Source organism: Zea mays, chromosome 2 (assembly GCF_902167145.1).
Source record: "Zea mays cultivar B73 chromosome 2, Zm-B73-REFERENCE-NAM-5.0, whole genome shotgun sequence".
Classification (NCBI taxonomy): Eukaryota; Viridiplantae; Streptophyta; class Magnoliopsida; order Poales; family Poaceae; genus Zea; species Zea mays.
In genome coordinates, this window is record NC_050097.1 from 20,611,493 (window position 1) to 20,628,497 (window position 17,005).

Genomic DNA, 17,005 nt, shown 5'->3' on the forward strand with positions numbered 1-17,005 from the left:
CTCCTTCGCCCCCGGCCACCGCCCGCCACTGCCGCCCCCGGCCGCCGCCCGCCCCGACCGCTGCCGGCCGCGCCAGTCTGCCGCGAGGAGCCGCCGCCCGCCGGTCTCCCAACCGCGGCCGCCGTCCCGGCCTCGAGTACTCGCCGCCCGCCTGCGTCCGCCCCCGAGGAGCTCGCTCCGGCAGCACCCGCCCCCGGCAGCTTCCACCCCGCGACCGTCTCTCCCACCCCCGGCAGCGCCCGTCCACGAGGAGCCCGCCCCGGCAGCGCCCGCCCCCGGTAGTGCCTGGCGTTCGTGCGCACGGCGGCCCCGCCCCCCGTTGACCCCGCTCGTCGGCGCCTGCTACGCAGCCACCAACCCCGCCGTGGACGTTCCCGACCCAAATCATCGATCCGCACCCGCTGCAACCGTCAGGTACCGTATTTATACATTTTTTATTTTTTTTATTTAATGTGCTAACTTCCGAGAGTTTACTCAAATAATGTCATAGGTAGTTAGGTTAATTAACTTGATTGGCTAATCGCTGCATATAGTTTAGCTATGCTAAACTCTTGTATGTTATGGCTAAAATTAAGTTTATGTTTGATTAATAATATGGTGGGTGAGGACCTTCGATGAAAATTAATCTTGTATGTTATGGCTAAAATTAATCTTGTATGTTATGGCTAAAATTAATCTTGTATGTTATGGATAAAATTAAGTTTATGTTTGATTAATAATATGATGGGTGAGGACCTTTGATGAAAATTAATCTTGTATGTTATGGCTAAAATTAATCTTGTATGTTATGGCTAAAATTAAGTTTATGTTTGATTAATAATATGGTGGGTGAGGACCTTCGATGAAAATTAATCTTGTATGTTATGGCTAAAATTAATCTTGTATGTTATGGCTAAAATTAAGTTTATGTTTGATTAATAATATGATGGGTGAGGACCTTCGATGAAAATTAATCTTGTATGTTATGGCTAAAATTAATCTTGTATGTTATGGCTAAAATTAATCTTGTATGTTATGGCTAAAATTAAGTTTATGTTTGATTAATAATATGGTGGCTAACCGCTGCATATAGTTAGGTTAATTAAGCTTATCGTGACAATTTATAAATCACGTGTTATTTTATTTTAGCATAAAATATGGTGGGTGAGGACCGTCGATGGATGTATGAAGGTTGGCGTATGTGAAAGGGAATTAGGCTTACACCTAGTTCCTAAATAATTTTGGTGGTTGAATTGCCCAACACAAACCCTTGGACTAACTAGTTTGCCCAAGTGTATAGATTATACAGGTGTAAAAGGTTCACACTCAGCCAATAAAAAGACCAAGTTTTGGATTCAACAAAGGAACAAAGGGGCAACCGAAGGCACCCCTGGTCTGGCGCACCGGACTGTCCGGTGTGCCACCGGACATGTCCGGTGCACCAGGGAGACTCAGACTCAAACTCTCCACCTTCGGGAATTCCCTGAGGCGACTCGGCTATAATTCACCGGACTGTCCGGTGTACACCGGACAGTGTCCGGTGCGCCAAGGGAGGTCGGCCTCAGGAACTCGCCAGCTTCGGGAAAAGCCAACGACCCGTCCACTAAAATTCACCGGACTGTCCGGTGTGCACCGGACTGTCCGGTGTGACTCCGGTACAACGGCTATCTCCGCGCCAACGGCTCTCTGCCGCGCAATAAATGCGCGCTCTGCGCGCGTAGATGGCAGGCGTGCCCATACTGGCACACCGGACAAGGAACAGTACATGTCCGGTGTGCACCGGACACCCAGGCGGGCCCACAAGTCAGAAGCTCCAACGGTCAGAATCCAACGGCAGTGATGACGTGGCAGGGGGCACCGGACTGTCCGGTGTGCACCGGACTGTCCGGTGCGCCATCGAACAGACAGGATTCCCAACGGCCACATTTGGTGGTTGGGGCTATAAATACCCCAACCACCCCACCATTCATTGCATCCAAGTTTTCCACTTCTCAACTACTACAAGAGCTCTAGCATTCAATTCTAGACACACTAAAGAGATCAAATCCTCTCCAATTCCACACAAAGCCCTAGTGACTAGTGAGAGTGATTTGCCGTGTTCATTTGAGCTCTTGCGCTTGGATTGCTTCTTTTCTTTCTCACTTGTTCTTGTGATCAAAACTCCATTGTAATCAAGGCAAGAGGCACCAATTGTGTGGTGGCCCTTGCGGGGAAGTTTTGTTCCCGGCTTTGATTTGAGAAGAGAAGCTCACTCGGTCCGAGGGACCGTTTGAGAGAGGGAAGGGTTGAAAGAGACCCGGCCTTTGTGGCCTCCTCAACGGGGAGTAGGTTTGAGAGAACCGAACCTCGGTAAAACAAATCCGTGTGTCACACTTCATTATTTGCTCGCGATTTGTTTTGCGCCCTCTCTCGCGGACTCGTTTATATTTCTAACGCTAACCCGGCTTGAAGTTGTGTTTATATTTGTAAATTTCAGTTTCGCCCTATTCACCCCCCCTCTAGGCGACTATCAATTGGTATCAAAGCCCGGTGCTTCATTAGAGCCTAACCGCTCGAAGTGATGTCGGGAGATCACGCCAAGAAGGAGATGGAGACCGGCGAAAAGCCCACTACAAGCCAAGGGAGCACTTCATCAGAAGGGTCCCGCACCAAGAGGAAGGAGAAGAAGAAGATCTCCTCCAACAAAGGGAAGGAGAAGAGATCTTCTTCTCATCACAAAGAGAAGAAGGAAAAATCTTCTTCCCACAAGCCGCATCGGAGCGGTGACAAGCACAAGAGGATGAGGAAGGTGGTCTACTACGAGACCGACACTTCATCACCTTCCACCTCCGGCTCCGACGCGGCATCCGTCACTTCTAAGCGCCAAGAGCGCAAGAAGTATAGTAAGATTCCCCTACGCTACCCTCGCATTTCAAAGCATACACCTTTACTTTCCGTCCCATTAGGCAAACCACCAACTTTTGATGGTGAAGATTATGCTAGGTGGAGCGATTTAATGCGATTTCATCTAACCTCGCTCCACAAAGGTATATGGGATGTTGTTGAGTTTGGTGCGCAGGTACCGCCAGTAGGGGATCAAGACTATGATGAGGATGAGGTGGCCCAAATCGAGCACTTCAACTCACAAGCCACAACAATACTCCTCGCCTCACTAAGTAGAGAGGAATATAACAAAGTACAAGGGTTGAAGAACGCCAAGGAGGTTTGGGATGTACTCAAAACCGCGCACGAGGGAGACGAGCTCACCAAGATCACCAAGCGGGAAACGATCGAGGGGGAGCTCGGTCGGTTCCGGCTTCACAAAGGGGAGGAGCCACAACACATGTACAACCGGCTCAAGACTTTGGTGAACCAAGTGCGCAACCTCGGGAGCAAGAAGTGGGACGATCATGAAGTGGTAAATGTTATCTTAAGATCTCTCATTTTTCTTAATCCCACTCAAGTTCAATTAATTCGTGGTAATCCTAGATATACTAAAATGACCCCCGAGGAAGTTATCGGGCATTTTGTAAGTTTTGAGTGCATGATAGAAGGCTCGAGGAAAATCAACGAGCTTGGCGACTCATCCGAAGCCCAACCCGTTGCATTCAAGGCAACGGAGGAGAAGGAGGAGTCTACACCAAGTCGACAACCAATAGACGCCTCCAAGCTTGACAATGAGGAGATGGCGCTCGTCATCAAGAGCTTCCGCCAAATCCTCAAACAAAGGAGGGGGAAAGACTACAAGTCCCGCTCCAAGAAGGTTTGCTACAAATGTGGTAAGCCCGGTCATTTTATTGCTAAATGTCCTATATCTAGTGACAGTGATCGAGGCGACGACAAGAAGGGGAGAAGAAAGGAGAAGAAAAGGTACTACAAGAAGAAGGGCGGCGATGCCCATGTTTGTCGGGAATGGGATTCCGACGAGAGCTCAAGCGACTCCTCCGACGACGAGGACGCCGCCAACATCGCCGTCACCAAGGGACTTCTCTTTCCCAACGTCGGCCACAAGTGCCTCATGGCAAAGGACGGCAAAAAGAAGAAGGTTAAATCCAACTCCTCCACTAAATATGAATCGTCTAGTGATGATAATGCTAGTGATGAGGAGGATAATTTGCGTATTCTCTTTGCCAATCTTAACATGGAGCAAAAAGAAAAACTAAATGAATTGATTAGTGCTATTCATGAAAAGGATGACCTTTTGGACTCCCAAGAGGATTGTCTAATTAAAGAAAACAAGAAACATGTTAAGGTTAAAAAGGCTTATGCTCTAGAAGTAGAAAAATGTGAAAAATTGTCTAGTGAGCTAAGCACATGCCGTGAGATTATTGACAACCTTAGGAATGAAAATGCTAGTTTAAATGCTAAGGTTGATTCTCATGTTTGTAATGTTTCAATTCCCAATCCTAGAGATAATAATGATGATTTGCTTGCTAGGATTGAAGAATTAAACATTTCTCTTGCTGGCCTTAGATTAGAGAATGAAAATTTGATTGCTAAGGCTAAAGATTTTGATGTTTGCAAAGTTACAATCGCCGATCTTAGAGATAAAAATGATATTCTTCATGCTAAGATTGTTGAACTTAATTCTTGCAAACCCTCTACATCTATTATTGAGCATGTATCTATTTGTACTAGATGTAGAGATGTTGATATTAATGCTATTCATGATCATATGGCTTTAATTAAACAACAAAATGATCATATAGCAAAACTAGATGCTAAAATTGCCGAGCATAACTTGGAAAATGAAAAATTTAAATTTGCTCGTAGCATGCTTTATAATGGGAGACGCCCGGGCATTAAGGATGGCATTGGCTTCCAAAGGGGAGACAATGTCAAAATTAGTGCCCCTCCTAAGAGATTGTCCAACTTTGTTAAGGGCAAGGCTCCCATGCCTCAGGATAACGAGGGTTACATTTTGTACCCTGCCGGTTATCCCGAGAGCAAAATTAGGAGAATTCACTCTAGGAAGTCTCACTCTGGCCCTAACCATGCTTTTATGTATAGGGGTGAGACATCTAGCTCTAGGCAACCAACCCGTGCCAAGTTGCCTAGAAAGAAAACTCCTAGTGCATCAAATGATCATAACATTTCATTTAAAACTTTTGATGCATCTTATGTGTTGACTAACAAATCCGGCAAAGTAGTTGCCAAATATGTTGGGGACAAGCACAAGGGGTCAAGGACTTGTGTTTGGGTACCCAAAGTTCTTGTGTCTAATGCCAAAGGACCCAAAACCATTTGGGTACCTAAAGTCAAGAACTAAAATTGTTTTGTAGGTTTATGCATCCGGGGGCTCAAGTTGGATACTCGACAGCGGGTGCACAAACCACATGACAGGGGAGAAAAGGATGTTCTCCTCATATGAGAAAAACCAAAATCCTCAACGAGCTATCACATTCGGGGATGGAAATCAAGGTTTGGTCAAAGGATTGGGTAAAATTGCTATATCTCCTGACCATTCTATTTCCAATGTTTTTCTTGTAGATTCTTTAGATTACAACTTGCTTTCTGTTTCACAATTATGTCAAATGGGCTACAACTGTCTATTCACTGATATAGGTGTCACTGTCTTTAGAAGAAGTGATGATTCAATAGCATTTAAGGGGGTATTAGAGGGTCAGCTATACTTGGTAGATTTTGATAGAGCTGAACTCGACACTTGCTTAATTGCTAAGACTAACATGGGTTGGCTCTGGCACCGCCGACTAGCCCATGTTGGGATGAAGAATCTTCACAAGCTTCTAAAGGGAGAACACATTTTAGGATTAACAAATGTTCATTTTGAGAAAGACAGGATTTGTAGCGCATGTCAAGCAGGGAAGCAAGTTGGAATCCATCATCCACACAAGAACATCATGACGACCGACAGGCCGCTTGAGCTACTCCACATGGATCTATTCGGCCCGATTGCTTACATAAGCATCGGCGGGAGTAAGTATTGTCTTGTTATTGTGGATGATTATTCTCGCTTCACTTGGGTATTCTTTTTACAGGAAAAATCTCAAACCCAAGAGACCTTAAAGGGATTCTTGAGACGGGCTCAAAATGAGTTCGGCTTAAGGATCAAGAAAATAAGAAGCGACAACGGGACGGAGTTCAAGAACTCACAAATTGAAGGCTTCCTTGAGGAGGAGGGCATCAAGCATGAGTTCTCCTCTCCCTACACGCCACAACAAAATGGTGTAGTGGAGAGGAAGAATCGAACTCTATTGGACATGGCAAGAACCATGCTTGATGAGTACAAGACACCGGACCGGTTTTGGGCCGAAGCGGTCAACACCGCCTGCTACGCCATCAACCGGTTATATCTTCACCGAATCCTCAAGAAGACATCATATGAACTCCTAACATGTAAAAAGCCCAACATTTCATATTTTAGAGTTTTTGGTAGCAAATGCTTTATTCTTGTTAAAAGAGGTAGAAAATCTAAATTTGCTCCTAAAACTGTAGAAGGCTTTTTACTTGGTTATGACTCAAACACAAGGGCATATAGGGTCTTTAACAAGTCCACTGGACTAGTTGAAGTCTCATGTGACGTTGTGTTTGATGAAACTAACGGCTCTCAAGTAGAGCAAGTTGATCTTGATGAGATAGGTAATGAAGAGGCCCCATGCATCACGCTAAGGAACATGTCCATTGGGGATGTGTGTCCTAAGGAATCCGAAGAGCCTCCAAATGCACAAGATCAACCATCCTCCTCCATGCAAGCATCTCCACCAACTCAAAATGAGGATGAGGCTCAAGTTGATGAAGGGCAAAATCTAGAAGATGAGCCACCTCAAGATAACGGCAATGATCAAGGGGGAGATGAAAATAATCAAGAAAAGGAGGATGAGGAAGAACCAAGGCCGCCACATCCAAGAGTCCACCAAGCAATACAAAGAGATCACCCCGTCGACACCATCCTCGGCGACATTCATAAGGGGGTAACTACTCGATCTCGGGTTGCACATTTCTGTGAGCATTACTCTTTTGTTTCCTCTATTGAGCCACACAGGGTGGAGGAAGCACTTCAAGATTCGGATTGGGTGGTGGCGATGCAAGAGGAGCTCAACAACTTCACTAGGAATGAGGTATGGCACTTGGTTCCACGTCCTAACCAAAATGTTGTAGGAACCAAATGGGTCTTCCGCAACAAGCAAGATGAGCATGGTGTGGTGACAAGGAACAAAGCACGACTTGTGGCCAAGGGATATTCTCAAGTCGAAGGTTTGGATTTCGGTGAAACCTATGCACCCGTAGCTAGGCTTGAGTCAATTCGCATATTATTGGCCTATGCTACTTACCATGGCTTTAAGCTTTATCAAATGGACGTGAAAAGTGCCTTCCTCAACGGACCAATCAAGGAAGAGGTCTATGTTGAGCAACCTCCCGGCTTTGAAGACAGTGAGTACCCTAACCATGTCTATAGGCTCTCTAAGGCGCTTTATGGGCTCAAGCAAGCCCCAAGAGCATGGTATGAATGCCTTAGAGATTTTCTTATTGCAAATGGATTCAAAGTCGGTAAAGCCGGTCCTACACTCTTTACTAAAACTCTTAAAAATGACTTGTTTGTGTGCCAAATTTATGTTGATGATATTATATTTGGGTCTACTAACGAGTCTACATGTGAAGAGTTTAGTAGGATCATGACACAGAAATTCGAGATGTCAATAATGGGGGAGTTGAAGTATTTTCTAGGATTCCAAGTCAAGCAACTCCAAGAGGGCACCTTCATTAGCCAAACCAAGTATACTCAAGATATCCTAAGCAAGTTTGGGATGAAGGATGCCAAGCCCATCAAGACACCCATGGGAACCAATGGGCATCTCGACCTCGACACGGGAGGTAAATCCGTCGATCAAAAGGTATACCGGTCGATGATTGGTTCGTTGCTTATTTATGTGCATCTCGACCGGACATTATGCTTTCCGTTTGCATGTGTGCAAGATTCCAATCCGACCCTAAGGAATCTCACCTTACGGCCGTAAAACGAATCTTGAGATATTTAGCTTATACTCCTAAGTTTGGGCTTTGGTACCCGCGGGGATCCACGTTTGATTTGATTGGTTATTCGGATGCCGATTGGGCGGGGTGTAAAATTAATAGAAAGAGCACATCGGGGACTTGCCAGTTCTTGGGAAGATCCTTGGTGTCTTGGGCTTCAAAGAAGCAAAATTCGGTCGCTCTTTCCACCGCCGAAGCCGAGTACATTGCCGCAGGCCATTGTTGCGCGCAATTGCTTTGGATGAGGCAAACCCTGCGGGACTACGGTTATAAATTAACCAAAGTTCCTTTGCTATGTGATAATGAGAGTGCAATCAAAATGGCCGACAACCCCGTCGAGCATAGTCGCACTAAGCACATAGCCATTCGGTATCATTTTCTTAGGGATCACCAACAAAAGGGAGATATCGAGATTTCTTACATTAATACTAAAGAACAATTAGCCGATATCTTTACCAAGCCACTTGATGAACAATCTTTTACCAGACTTAGGCATGAGCTCAATATTCTTGATTCTAGAAATTTCTTTTGCTAGCTTGCACACATAGCTCATTTGAATACCTTTGATCATATCTCTTTTATATGCTATGACTAATGCGTTTTCAAGTCTATTTCAAACCAAGTCACAGGTATATTGAAAGGGAATTGGAGTCTTCGGTGAAGACAAAGGCTTCCACTCCGTAACTCATCCTTCGCCATCGCTCCAAGAAAAGGACCTTGTCTTTGGGGGAGAAAGTAAAAGCCCAAAGCAAAAGGACCGAATTTCGTCTTTGGTATAATCTTAACTCATTTACTTATGACCAAAGGGGAAGAAATTACTTCGAGGGCTCTAATGATTCCGTTTTTTGGCGATTCATGCCAAAAAGGGGGAGAAATAAGCCCAAAGCAAAAGGACCGCACCACCACCAAATTCAAAAACTTAGTGTTTTCCAAAAGTATTTATCAATTGATATCCTATTATGTTCAAAAGGGGGATTTCAAAAATCTTACATCAAAACCCTCTTGAACACTAAGAGGAGGATTTAATTTAGGGGGAGTTTTGTTTAGTCAAAGGAAAAGCATTTGAAACAGAGGGAGAAAATTTCAAATCTTGAAAATGCTTTGCAAACTCTTATTCATTTACCTTTGACTATTTGCAAAAGATCTTTGAAATGAATTTACAAAAAAAATTTTTTTGCAAAAACAAAACATGTGGTGCAAACGTGGTCCAAAATACTAAATAAGAAAGAAACATTCCATGCATATCTTGTAAGTAGTTATATTGGCTCAATTCCAAGCAACCTTTACACTTACATTATGCAAACTAGTTCAATTATGCACATCTCTGTTTGCTTTGGTTTGTGTTGGCATCAATCACCAAAAAGGGGGAGATTGAAAGGGAATTAGGCTTACACCTAGTTCCTAAATAATTTTGGTGGTTGAATTGCCCAACACAAACCCTTGGACTAACTAGTTTGCCCAAGTGTATAGATTATACAGGTGTAAAAGGTTCACACTCAGCCAATAAAAAGACCAAGTTTTGGATTCAACAAAGGAGCAAAGGGGCAACCGAAGGCACCCCTGGTCTGGTGCACCGGACTGTCCGGTGTGCCACCGGACATGTCCGGTGCACCAGGGAGACTCAGACTCAAACTCTCCACCTTCGGGAATTCCCTGAGGCGACTCGGCTATAATTCACCGGACTGTCCGGTGTACACCGGACAGTGTCCGGTGCGCCAAGGGAGGTCGGCCTCAGGAACTCGCCAGCTTCGGGAAAAGCCAACGACCCGTCCACTAAAATTCACCGGACTGTCCGGTGTGCACCGGACTGTCCGGTGCGACTCCGGTACAACGGCTATCTCCGCGCCAACGGCTCTCTGCCGCGCAATAAATGCGCGCTCTGCGCGCGCAGATGGCAGGCGTGCCCATACTGGCACACCGGACAAGGAACAGTACATGTCCGGTGTGCACCGGACACCCAGGCGGGCCCACAAGTCAGAAGCTCCAACGGTCAGAATCCAACGGCAGTGATGACGTGGCAGGGGGCACCGGACTGTCCGGTGTGCACCGGACTGTCCGGTGCGCCATCGAACAGACAGGATTCCCAACGGCCACATTTGGTGGTTGGGGCTATAAATACCCCAACCACCCCACCATTCATTGCATCCAAGTTTTCCACTTCTCAACTACTACAAGAGCTCTAGCATTCAATTCTAGACACACTAAAGAGATCAAATCCTCTCCAATTCCACACAAAGCCCTAGTGACTAGTGAGAGTGATTTGCCGTGTTCATTTGAGCTCTTGCGCTTGGATTGCTTCTTTTCTTTCTCACTTGTTCTTGTGATCAAAACTCCATTGTAATCAAGGCAAGAGGCACCAATTGTGTGGTGGCCCTTGCGGGGAAGTTTTGTTCCCGGCTTTGATTTGAGAAGAGAAGCTCACTCGGTCCGAGGGACCGTTTGAGAGAGGGAAGGGTTGAAAGAGACCCGGCCTTTGTGGCCTCCTCAACGGGGAGTAGGTTTGAGAGAACCGAACCTCGGTAAAACAAATCTGTGTGTCACACTTCATTATTTGCTCGCGATTTGTTTTGCGCCCTCTCTCGCGGACTCGTTTATATTTCTAACGCTAACCCGGCTTAAAGTTGTGTTTATATTTGTAAATTTCAGTTTCGCCCTATTCACCCCCCCTCTAGGCGACTATCAGTATGAATCATCCCTCGATGGAGTGGATAAGGTAGAGACAGAGGAGGGGAGACAGGTGGGAGATGATGATGAGGTAGAGACATAGGAGGGGAGACAGGTGGGAGATGATGATGAGGTAGAGACAGAGGAGGCGGAGACAGGGTGGGGATGCCATGATACTGGTGGTTTTGGACATGATAGCCATAGTGGATGAGTTCAAAAGATAATAGCTTTCACTTTAAGATATGTATTGATTTAAAACGCTGATGTGAATGAGTTCGACAAATTTGTAGCAACTAGCACAGGCCCAAGGGATACACGTCCCGGTGCCCCCCCACCACTCCCCGTTCATTATCCTTGGTCTTCACCTCCACCTGTACCTACATCTCCATCTACCGAACATCAGGTATGCATATTTATCATCATTTAGTTGTTGTTAGTTATATTATGATGTAACTCAACAAATGTCATTTGTACATGTATATTAGACCCCTCCAGCTACCTTGCCGACGCATGAACAAGAGGATGGGTTAGACTTTGTCGAAACCCTCTTGAATAGTGGAGGTTTCGATGGTGATCGGCGACCGTGAGCTTCCATGTTATTGCATTCTGATACTTGAGACTTTTATTATGACTATGTATGAGATATTGTCTCTGGATGATGATATGTGTGAGACTTTTGTGATAAGACTATGGATGAGACTTTTGTGAAGTAATAATTGATGAGACTATGAATTTAAATATTGTTATGTGATTGTGTGTGAGATGTTTTATGTGATAATATGTTGTGCTATATAGCTGTTGATATATTTGTTATTTTCTGGAATGTGGTGTAAAATATAAACAACATTTGTAATGCTGGTCAAATTAACTTCCTAGAGCTGAGGCTACAGTAAGCCGTAGCTAACTTCCTAGGGGCTGCAGTAAGCCGTAGGAAGTAAGCCAGCTAACTTCCTAGGGGCTACAGTAAGTCGTAGGAAGTTAGCCAGCTAACTTCCTAGGGGCTACAGTAAGCCGTAGGAAGTTACTCGTAGGAAGTTAGTCAGCTGACGGCGTGAAACTACTAACTTCCGAGAATCTACTAACTTCCGAGAGGTTTATTAAGCCGTAGGAAGTTAGGTAACTTCCTAGAGCCCTCTAGGAAGTTAAGCTAACTTCCGACAAAATTTTTTCGAGAGCCAAACTTCCGACGGGATGGCTTAACTTCCGAGAGTTTCGTTAACTTCCTAGAGTTTAGACCTAACTTCCTAGGGTTTAGGCTCTAGGAAGTTTACTATTTTGGTGTAGTGAATTAAGTGAATTCCTGTAGTGACCCTTTGCCTAGTCGTGTGTTTGGGTCCTGGAAAAATTGCACAAGTTGTTATGAATCAACATGACACAAAATAGATAAACACAGAGAAGACACAGATTTAATGTGGAAAACTCCTCCGAACGAAGCGAAAAAAAACTACGGGCGTCGGCCAGCAACAATATCACTATTTTTTGGGTGGTTATAGATCGTAGGAGATTTACAATGAGGTGACGATCACCTACGAATTACAAAGCCTCCCGTTAACGAGTCTCCACTTCGCTCGCCAACCTGGCCGTCTTCTTCAGAATTTAGATCATATCACAAACTCAACACAAGTTTTCTCGGACAGCGTTAACTAATAGGGTTCGATGCTAGAGTATACCTATCCTTGGCCTTTAGGGCACTAATCCAGATTTAAGCAAGGAGTAGTTAATCATACTACTGCACATTGTGGGGCCTGTGAGGGCACAAGCTAAAGGAGTACGTACGTACGTTTCTTCTCGGCGTCCTCAGTCCAAAGGACAAACATTGCCAGCTAGGTGCGCGTCATAGAACTTGGGAAAAACAACTAAACAGCTTTTAAGAACCATCGGGCTTCACCCATGCACCTTGGCGTTCATGCACTTGTATATATTCAATTCCCAAGGGAGGAGGTCCACGTCCACCGAGGGTACCCTCCTCCATCGCCTCACGCGCGCGCGCGCATTCTGCGGCTAGTTCCTCGCACGACCATCAAGATGATCGCCTGGCTCCCTGACCATGTCTCCATTCATATCCACTTCTCCTGCTGCTTCAGTCTCATTCTAGTGCTTTTTAGCTTGCACGTCCTGCCATGCCTAGCGGCCTAAACTCTCCTCTGCTTCTCGCCCCAAAAGGGCAGCTAATGAAGCAAAACACTGCCGTTCTCCTCCTCTCCATCGTTCTCCTTGCCACCTCATGCGAGGCGCGAGGTCTTCCTGTCCATGGCAAAGTGGTCCGCAGCTCCGCCAGCCAGTCGCATCGTCTACCAGCAGGCAAGGTTGGCATCGCTGAAGATTATGAGTTTGTCAGTTCATCACTCGATCATAGATTCATAGTGTGTGGCTTTCAACAAGGTTTCATCTCGGTTGCATATTCTTAAATATCTAGCTAATCCGTTCCGTTTCATCCCTTCTTGTAGGATGTGGCAGCAACAAGCTTGACAGCTGACGGCTGGCTGTCAACAAGGCAGATGGAGGCTAGACACATGACGGCTCAGCAGGCGGATGCGAAGGTGAAAGAGGGAGTGAAAATGGCAGCAGCATCTGCCGCCGCCGGTGCAGTTCGAGCTACGCTGCCTACGCCTGCCGTTACAGCAGTTTCACAGCGGCTTCCTCGACGGGAGGACACCGGGTTTCATCTAGATTATGCCGGGCCTAGAACACATACCCCTTCTCACAACTAATGCGCGGGATCAGATCATCTGGTGACCAAGCTACTCTTCCTCCGATCCTACTCACCCTTTCGTATTTGAATGCCGCATATGTACATGATTTTCCCAGCTAAAGCTAGCCCTAACTCTTGACGACAAGATCTCACATACTGCCCTCTGTGCATGGTCTGCCAATAATCTTTGTTGGCGTGTGCGGTCCACTTTAATTTCGCTATGTTGTTGGTAGAGCACTCTGGCTCTAGACTGCTAGGAATTTTGTTGGGCCAGGGTGAGAGACATATCGTCAGACATGTATACATACATATATGTGCTTTCCCCCAGTGATATACTCCGTAATTATGTATATGTTCATCTAGCTAGATCATGAATATGACCATGAAGTGTAGCGGAACGAAGCACTAATAAGCAAGGAAATATGTGGTGGTTGATCAAGTAATTAGCAGCGTGCAAAGCACAAATGTAACACATGTGTGTGGGTTAGTCCCGTGCTTTTCCTTCTAGTAAATTTCATCAACATGCTTATCACCACAAATTTGAGGAAATATTGGGTGTGGCTGATACCTCGAAATCACACAACTCTGGCCGGCCTCTAGTTTTTCGTAGATACATCCAGTAACTACACTGCATTCACACCAAGGAATCCATAGTTCTCTATAATATTCTCTCAGTTTCTGAATAGATTGTCTCTTGGAATTGTCTAGGGTCAATTCGTTTAGATTCAACTTTTTTTTTGTAAAAGACTAATATTTATGACACAAATTTAGTATATATATAGTTAGGTTAGGTACATCATAAAACCCGTTTTCATATATAGTACCTTTTCTGTTTTTAAGTATTAGTTATCTTTATATACAATTAGTTAAACTTAAGAAAATTTAACGCATGACTATTCTAGAAATTGATTTATTATTTAGGGACAGGGACTCCGGGAGTATTACATACGATAGTCTCATTCCCGACTCACTATACTGCTGAATTAATTAGAGTAGATAGGGTGTCATTATTCATCGGCTAACATAATGGGTCGTTACTTCTTGACAAAACATTTCACAAAATGGTAGTATCCTGTTTGGATATAGATATTGGTGCACAGAATTGGAAACTAGAATAAATTTTCCTAAATTCTATCGTTTGGTTGCAGAACTGAGATTTGGAATTAGAGATTCAATTATGTGAAATTGTAATATAACTAGATTCTCTCTCCCAATTCAGAGGATCACTCCTCGGTATTACGTAGAATTAGACCATCTAATTCTAAACTCCAACATAGTGACATCCAAACAACGGAATTAAAATTGCATCTTATTTTAATACTGTGACCGATTTGGAATTGAAACCAATTCAATACCATGTCCTTCAATACCGACATCCAAACGGAACATAAGGGTTCTAGCTTCTTACAAATGATGTCAGTTAGCAGTTACATATCGATTATAACCATTCTCAACTCTCGCTGCTGTCTCACATCGCCATCGATCGGTCACTCCATAGTCTCCTTAACCCGATCGAGCCGCGATCTCAGATGGCCCATGGCATGCATGCGCCCCGCGACACGTTGGTCCAGCAGAAATTAATATGGCCGGTGTTTGTAGATATACTGGTCGGCATCACAAGATCGAAGTGAGCAAGGAGGAAGAATGCATCACATGGCACAGCTGCAGGTTGCTTGGCATATGCTGGGATGTGTCGACGTACGTATACCTGGGACTTGGGAGGAGTAATGCATTCAGTTCCACTTCCAACGTCCCCTCTGCTGATCCGCCCAGCATGCATGCATGCTCCTGGAGTCCTCCTACTAGATTTAGTTTGGATTTGGCATCATTAAGAAGCAAGCTAGCGGCAACAACGATCACCAGATTAATACTTCGTTTTTTTTTGTTGCTGGGGACGTTTGTACTAACCGTTGACCCGACAAGAGTACAGAGATAAACGTTGGTTTCTGCGACTTGTCGACTCTAGTTGCAAACACGAGGCACGATCCATGTGCGAAAACTATCGAGGACACCTGACAGTCTTCTGAATCCTCCCGATGGTGTCCCCCCTCTACCCTAATCTCACCAACAATCAACTCGCCCATCCCTTGCAGTGATTTGACATGGAATGCAAATGCAGGATCACTCCAGAAACTACGGACACCGGTGCCAACCAGATGAGGTCCTGGAAAGCAATCGGCCCGTTGATTGTCTGAAGAATTGGCACTCAGGTCCTGTGGTGACAGAGTCATTCACTGACGGCTCCACCAAGTCTACAGCACCAAATTCTGGACAGCAAGTCGGCTGTTTTAGTTGCGTCTCCCTTTTGGTGTGGGAGGGAATGAAGACGTCGTACGTATCTGGGCAACGTGGGGAGGAGTGGAGAACTAGGGGCGCGCGCGCCGAAGAAAGCCGGGGGACACGGCCGGTCGATCGGATCGGATCTACCGTGCCCGGCGGCGTCGTTGCCCACTCACGCTCTCGTGCCGCGGCCGCCGGCTTCGTTTGAGGATCCTGCTTGATCTGCTGCCGCAACGTGCGACTGTGCGAGTCCGGGTTCAACGACAGGTATTAACCGCCTGGACATGGGCTTCTCGCGACCCTAAACCCACGTTCTCTGCTGGGCCAGAATGCTACGCTTCGCTGGGCCAAGATAAAATCAGGACCGGGCGAGCCTCTTCATCTTCTTCCACGCTCCCACCCTCGAGCTAGCGCCCAGGAACCAACGGGCCGAAATGCAGCGCGCACGCTGCTGCTGTTTCCCATCACGTGCCAGCAGCTTTTGCTAGTGCAAAGGTGCAGTGCAAAGCTACCCTATCCCGGCTTGGACTGCCTGGTAACCCGGTATCAGCCTAATCAGATACTGCTATCAATTGGCACTAAGTAAAGAGCTGGATTCCGACAGTGAGCAGACCTAAGTAAGGTTACTACTAGGGAATGCAAAACAGAGAGCTAGAAGGGGAGGGTTTTGAATGCTAGGGTTGTGTTGTGTTTGTCTGAATACGGATAGGGATGACAGCGGGTCGGGTAAAGTGCGGGTAAGCCATTTACCCGTCCGCCAACATATCTGCGCCTCTAGTGCTTATCCGTGCCCGCGAGAGCTTGCGGGTAAAATTTTTGACCCGTACCCGTACCCGCAGGATATCCGCGGATATCGGGCAACCCGTTACCCGCCAAAAAATACCATACGAATATGTGTCATGTTCATTTCACCAAAAACATCAACAACTTGACAGACATAATATAATGGCAAGGAACATAGTTCAAACTTCAAAGTCCACAAACCTGATCGATCATCCACAAACATAAGTCTCAAACATAAGTCCACAAACATGATCGACTGGGCTGTGGCCTGTGGGCCAGTGGCATGGGGATATTTTGATGGGCTAGTAAATTAAGCGGGTAACAGGTAATACCGCGGGCGAAATTTTATATCCGTCAATTACCCGCGGGTGAGAAGTGTTGCCCGTATCCTTACTCGTGGGCGAGATTTCTTACCCGTATCCATGCCCATCGGGTACGAAACCCGTGGATATCCGTACCCGCAGGCAGAATTGTCATCCCTAAATACGGACCTAAGTGCGTTTAGTCACTCCAAATACTTCTCGTTTGGAAAAAGAGGAAAATTTGTAATTGAGCTACTATAATCCGAATAAAAGTAGATCGCGAGAGATGATTAACCAAATGCCTTGATCCTTCCTCCAAAAGACAGGAACCCTT

General features: G+C 45.7%; 1 protein-coding gene across 1 annotated transcript; it reads left to right on the plus strand.

The window, feature by feature from the left end:
* Positions 1-12,702: 12,702 nt before the first annotated feature.
* Positions 12,703-13,746, plus strand: LOC109944484 (uncharacterized). The gene is made up of 2 exons (XM_020549266.2): positions 12,703-12,920; positions 13,062-13,746. The coding sequence occupies exons 1-2, from the start codon at positions 12,735-12,737 to the stop codon at positions 13,323-13,325; spliced, it is 450 nt and encodes a 149-aa protein (XP_020404855.1). The 5' UTR covers positions 12,703-12,734; the 3' UTR covers positions 13,326-13,746.
* Positions 13,747-17,005: the final 3,259 nt, after the last annotated feature.

Bases quoted from the DNA above. Each gene is read 5' to 3' on its own strand.
- LOC109944484 (XM_020549266.2), top strand. From the start codon at position 12,735: ATGCCTAGCGGCCTAAACTCTCCTCTGCTTCTCGCCCCAAAAGGGCAG. The intron at 12,921-13,061 runs GTTGGCATCGCT...CCCTTCTTGTAG, and splicing joins ATCGTCTACCAGCAGGCAAG to GATGTGGCAGCAACAAGCTT.